The sequence below is a fragment of the Apis dorsata genome, unplaced genomic scaffold (assembly GCF_000469605.1).
Source record: "Apis dorsata unplaced genomic scaffold, Apis dorsata 1.3 scaffold_172, whole genome shotgun sequence".
NCBI lineage: Eukaryota > Metazoa > Arthropoda > Insecta > Hymenoptera > Apidae > Apis > Apis dorsata.
Genome location: NW_006263460.1, coordinates 759,596 through 766,057, shown reverse-complemented (window position 1 = coordinate 766,057; position 6,462 = coordinate 759,596). Strand labels below are relative to the sequence as shown.

The 6,462-nt window shown below is 29.2% G+C and overlaps 1 protein-coding gene across 1 annotated transcript in view; it reads right to left on the bottom strand.

Annotated features, from left to right (window-relative positions):
* Positions 1 to 502: 502 nt before the first annotated feature.
* The window catches only part of LOC102673287, a 64,177-nt gene continuing 58,217 nt past the window's right edge, over positions 503 to 6,462 (bottom strand). The window contains 5 exon segments of the mRNA XM_031509756.1: positions 503 to 507; positions 971 to 1,036; positions 1,039 to 1,143; positions 3,952 to 4,224; positions 6,416 to 6,459. Of these exon segments, the coding sequence (XP_031365616.1) occupies positions 503 to 507; positions 971 to 1,036; positions 1,039 to 1,143; positions 3,952 to 4,224; positions 6,416 to 6,459 (493 nt within the window).

The following is a 6,462-nucleotide window of genomic DNA, read 5'->3' as shown; positions in this document are numbered from 1 at the left end:
GCGAGTTTGTTTAATTAGGTTCGATTCGATTTAAGTTTTTTTTTTTTTTGGGGAGGGAATGGGTGATGTGTCAGAATTTGATTATTTCCATCTTCTTATTTGTAAATAAGGTAATTTTTATTCGCTCCATACATACAATATTCTGACGATTTGAATTTGAAAAAGAGAATAATGAATTCCAGGATTGATTTTGTAATTAAAGGGTTAAAAAGAGGATCGTGGTTATTATTCTTTTTTTTTTTTTTTTAATAAATATAATTTATATAACATATTTCAAATAATTCCAAATGTATCTAACCTTTTATTCTTTTCAACGTGTATTTCAATCATTCGAAAAAGTTTTACAATATTAATGGAATAAAAGTCAAACGTGGGACAAAGATATATAAATATTCATTTATGGAAAGTTGAAACTATAACGAATATAAAAAGGTATGGAAAAATAAAATATTTTTACTTCGGTATCACTTTATCATCTTTTTCCATGACAATGCTCTTTCAATTAAGCTGTCAAAAATGATTTTTATTCGTTAATTATAAGAAAATTTATTATTTGTATTAATTGTACTGATTTTTATATCTTTAATAAATATTTTACTGACGTATAAATTATCAAAAATTTGTTAATATTATTAGTAAGTATTCCTATACGTTGACAAAATGGAAAAATTATAAGGATAATTGTTCAATTAATAATTATACAATACCTTTCCTTGAAAGATAATATTTGAAAAAAATTTTTGCTTCCACTAAATTTCCAAACAAAATTATTCATAATTTAAATTGCATTCCTTTCAATCATAAAAGTTAAGCTATATCCGTCATATTTAACATTTCACATATTAGTTTTGCTTTTGAATATCCTCCTTACCTTCATCTCTCTTCATATTCTGCATACTTATATACATAGTTTATGGTATGAATTTCAAAAGTATGCTATACTTATTTTTCACGTTTCGCATATACGTACATATAATATAATTTCTAACTATGTTATAGAGATATCGATATTTTATTGTGTAACTTTATGAATAAGTTTTTGTATACCAACTTTTACGTTGATCTGGAATCCTCCAAAGGTGTCCCATAAATATATTATCACCTCGTACAGGTAGACGGAACGACGAAAATAAAATAACTCATCTAAACAAAACAAAACAAAAAGGGAAAAAAAAATGAAAAATTATTCAAATTAAAATTTATATTCGTATAGAAACTTTTCATATAGTTCTTAAAAACACGATGTATTATTTTTTCGATCACGAAAAGAAAGAGCAAATATACCAACTCTTTTATTTATTCAACAGAAGATTAAGAGTTAGTCCATTAGCAACGTATTAACTTTAGACTGTGTCGTAAAACAATGAAAGCAACGAGTATCAAGTTAAACAATCCCATCGTAAATCTATCCCCAGCGTAAACTATGTACTCAAGCATCCTCTTTAGTCTCGTGTTACGCGAAAAATTTCGATTTATTCGTGTGACTTATCGGGGATAATTCTCCTCTTTTCCTGGGCCATAACTATCACGAGAAGCTTGTCGACACTCGGCACACAACCTGTAACATCCAGCATCTTTGAAGGGATGGTAAATGCCCGTTGCAGTCTTCCCGGCGGAGGGCATAAATTTAGCGACAGCTTTAAGACGTTACACAATGAGAACGGACGAATATGGCGGATATTTATTGCGAACATCGCAGTTCGAGATATCGACCACGATTTATCACGAGTAGCGAAAAATATTCAACTTCAAGCGCAATCAATTACTTTTGGCCATTTCCTTATTTCGTTATTAATCATCCTTCTCGTCACAATTCATTTTCTTTCCAAATGTTTTCCATGTATATATTAATTATTATTTTATAATTCTATAATTATATATAATTTTATAATTCTATATAATTATATAATATATAATTTTTTAATTGTATTTTATAATTATTGTTTTATATATTGTTTTATAATCCTAAGCTTCTCCTTCTTCTTTTTGTTAAAATCCTATTTCAATATAGCGATATCGCATGCACTGGCTTATTTTCCTGCGAATTTATAATATATTGTAAATTAATTGCAACAGTTCAACAGTAAATTGAGCCATTAACATATTGAAAGCTGTATTTTAGCTGTAGTTAATTACACGCATACGTATCGTTCGTTGTATATCGATAACCAATACGACTGCAACAACAGATTGTCAATAATAAACACCGAATGAATGTTTTTCTATGGTAGTCGCGATCGTTTAACCATCGTTTAGGAAACAGACTAAATTTCCAAGCAAAAAGCAATCAGTTTTTGCGTGAAATACTCTTGATCCCAATTGCAAGCCTCATTGTTAAATATAGTCCGCTAAGTGGAATGTATTTAAAACGGTTTGTTTTCGAATGATCGGTTCGTTCCGCTCAAGTGCATCAGATTTATTTTAAACGAGCCTTTTTTTTTTTATGCTGGACGTTAATCATCTGATTAACGACACGTAACGTCTATCGTTCATAACCTCGTTTATTTTTCGTTTATTTCTTTGATAATTAATTCGTATCGACAAATGGTGATAAATTGCTGTTATGCTTAAAACACATTTTGAAAATTAGATTCAATATATATATTATGAAAGAGTGTAGTGAATGTAGTTTCTTTCTATGGAAATTTTATTTCTAATTTTCACACAGGATATTTAACTTATTCAAAAGTTGAATGAATGGATGAGAATTTTATGAGATTTAGCTTTTGTTAAGCTTACGCGCATTTTAACAGAGTTACGCGTTGAATGAAAATGTTAAATTCAATTAGTCGATTATTTTATAAAGCTCGCAATTAATAAAAAGAATTTAGATTGATGTGATTAAATTAAATAAGTTAATTACATGTATGAAACGTTAAATCATTAATCGATGATTAAAAAAATATTAATTGTCGTTACTTTGTAGTAATAATTTCATTGAAATGCAATTTGATAGGTAGAGAATTACAAGATTTAATTGTAATTCTATTTGTTATACGAATATGTGTTACATTATACGAAAACTATTTTCAATTGTTACTGGCTTTCGAAACATTTATATCCACAGTATTTGCACAAGCATATTTTAATATACAAAAAAAAATTTATGAAAATTGATTGAATATATTCATACTTTTTATGCCTTCATTTTTTTTTTATTGACAAAATTTTTTATGAATATATTATTTTTATAATAGATACACGAGATAAATTATTCTGTTTTGATATCAACGAATGAAAAGAAAAAAAATTATTAAATTATTACTAAATTCTAAATTTTATCGAAAATACAGTATTTTCGAAAAAAATTCTAAAAATCTCAATGTTTATTGTTAATATATAACATATAAACAGCGACTATGTTATGGTTACAAGGTGAATTATAAATCGATCGATTTCAGCCTTGATTATAAAGCCTTCATTTTAAATATTCCAGTATATTTAGAAAGATAACCTTTACGTTCAGATTTACTCACCGAGTCTGAAGTATGTCCGCATAAATCGAGGACATTCCATTCAAGATCGATTATTTGTATTAATAAATGCAGAAAATCCACGAACAAGAGAATATGATATAATCCTACACTAATAACAGAATACAGACTCAACGATAATGATCGTACGTTAGAAATATTGTTCTCTTTTACAATCTTCTAATTTTCCAATCTTTTACACCGAACAATATTTCAATATTGACTTTACGTATATACCATACCATTACTGCGATTTAATTTTCAAAAATACTATATGAAACATTGAATAAATTTACACGTTTCCCATAATACATAATCCTCAAACGCGTGGAAGAGAAACGAAGTAACCCAAGCTGCTGCGTATATCTATATAGCTTTAGACCATAAAACTAAAAGCGGAGAATCGTCGTTCTCTCCACACCTAATAAAAGAAGTTGGCCAGCGTGGAATAATGAGAGAATGGTGTGGAACAACTCACCGAAACACTTGGTCTGTATCCTCTTATACATCTCCCCGCTGATCTTTCGGTGCACTATCCTCTGAGTCGTCGCCTGATACTTTTTCCTGAAGTTTCTCTCGCTCTCGGTCGACTCTTGCGAGCCCCTCCTCTCCTTCGCCACGCTCTCCCCAACTTCGTCGTCCGTTTCCCTGCCGTCCGGCCTCTTCCACACGTGGCTCTCCTCGAAATCGCCGATGTAAATCCACTCGCTGCTCGTGTACGGCTCCACGTACGTGTCCTCGTCCTCTCGACCTTTTAGACATTAGAACGTATAAACAACGAGTTTTGGAGACAATAAAAAACTTTCCACGAGATAAATTTTCGTGGACGTGTTGTCGTTTCATATCGAGAATGGAAGTTTCTTGAAGATGTGTAGTATATATATATAGGATTTGTTGAATCTTTTTGGTGAATTTATATATTATTCGAAAAATTTTTCTTATTCTTCATTATTTCCAATATTTTTGTCTTGAAACTAATATTCCATGATCGATTATTTGAACAAGTAATACTAAAATTTGAACAAGTAATACAAATTATAGGTTCGAATTTTTATATTTTAATCCAAGCGTATATATCTATAATATATATTTAAATAATAATGAATATTCATTCTATTATTATCGAACTATTTTATTAATACGCAGATGTTTTACGTATTAATGAAGGATAAATGATGTCCGGCTGTTAAATATTTTTTTAAATATTCCGCGTATTTCCTGTACGTGAATGATTTTAAATTTTCCAACAATGCCTTTTATTTACTTTTATTTGCTTTTATAGAAAATTTAGAATAAAGTATTACAAAGTGAATTGATGCACTCTTTCTCGAACGTGTATTCGTGTTATTCGAGCACCGAAATATTATATTTTAAATTATATTTTATGCGTCAACATTTTTTTAATCTCTACTGAATGAATTTTTATTAATTTATAACCAACATATTTATATTTGTTATTTCATTTATCTTCAATTACATTATATTTAAAAACGTTATATATTTTTTTTTAATAATCGTAATCAAAATTTACTAACCGAGCAACCTCGTAAAGCGTGTACAATTTTCTTTCCTAATTTTACATCTCGTTCTTTAATGTTTCTTTTTAATCTGTACTCCGTAGAAATTATTATTCGATCGATCCATAATGAAAACACCGGGTGAATGAAATAGATCTATTAAAAAAAAAAAAATTAACAACATTTTGTTTCTTGATTAAAATCGATCGAATCTTAACAAACGGCCCGACGACTAATCACCTTAAAGGAAGACAAATGATACGAGAGAATCAGGATGAACTTTTTTAATTAATGAACGCCGCGGTATTTCATTAAATTTTTTTTTTTTGTTTTAAATCGCGTTTTCATTAATGTAACTTTTTACAAGGGGGTGATACCTATCCACTTTTATTATTCTCGTTTCATGGATACTTTGTACGCTCATTTACCTTTCATATTCGTGCCAGAATATGAAAGCAGTTAATAAAGTTAACAAAGTTTGTGTAATGTTTTTTTTTCAAATTTTCTTTTTTTTTATCGCAAGAATATTTTAATAATAAAATAAAACGCGATAAGAAATGGAAAAAGTTTCGTTGCAAAAGCTTTTTTAAGTAATCCTTACGTAATAATGATAATTTATCATTTTTTATTGTTGTAACCAGTGATATTGGTAATACCCAAAAAAAAAAAAAAAAAAAATTAAATTAAATTAACTCGATAATTCCAGCGTGTTGAATTCTATTAATCTTAATTATATTTTGAAGAAAATTTCTGGAGTCATCTAACAAGCAAAATTATTAAGAGAGAGACATACGACAAGCCGTAAAACATTCCCTCCAGAGTATTAAGATTTAATACATCCTCTCATGTCCGATTCTTTTCCCATTACTCTTGCACCACGATATATATTACCAAAGCCTTAATCTTCAATATTCTCGTATACAATCCTGGAGATATCCCACGAGATTTCTTAGATCTAATCCCTTCATCTATATCTCTCTAGCAATATTTCACACGTACCAAGGGATAGTGGAACACTCTGTATACGTGTATAAAATTTTATAAAACGTGAATTGAATCAATATATACGATTCATGATTGTGAAAATCACATTCACAACAACTAATATTGTAGATTACCTATAAGATATAATAACATATAATACAATCCATTCTCCAAATTATGCGATTCCAAGATTCTGTTTCGAATCTTTACTTTTATCTAAATTTATTTCTCGTGTTAAAATTCCAGCACAAGCTGGAATAATTCCATTAACATCAATACTTTACAATTATGAACGCTTGAACGTCCATTCACAACTCTTGGAAGTATCAATCTGGAAGTAAACTTCCAAATGAAACTTGATCTTAATTAATCGCAACAATATCAATTGCGAGGAGAAGAAGCCACCCCCTTAAAACATTCTTACTTCGATATTATACCAACCAGTAAGGATCTCCAAGCTGACATCGGTGCTCCTCGCGTGAAGCCTC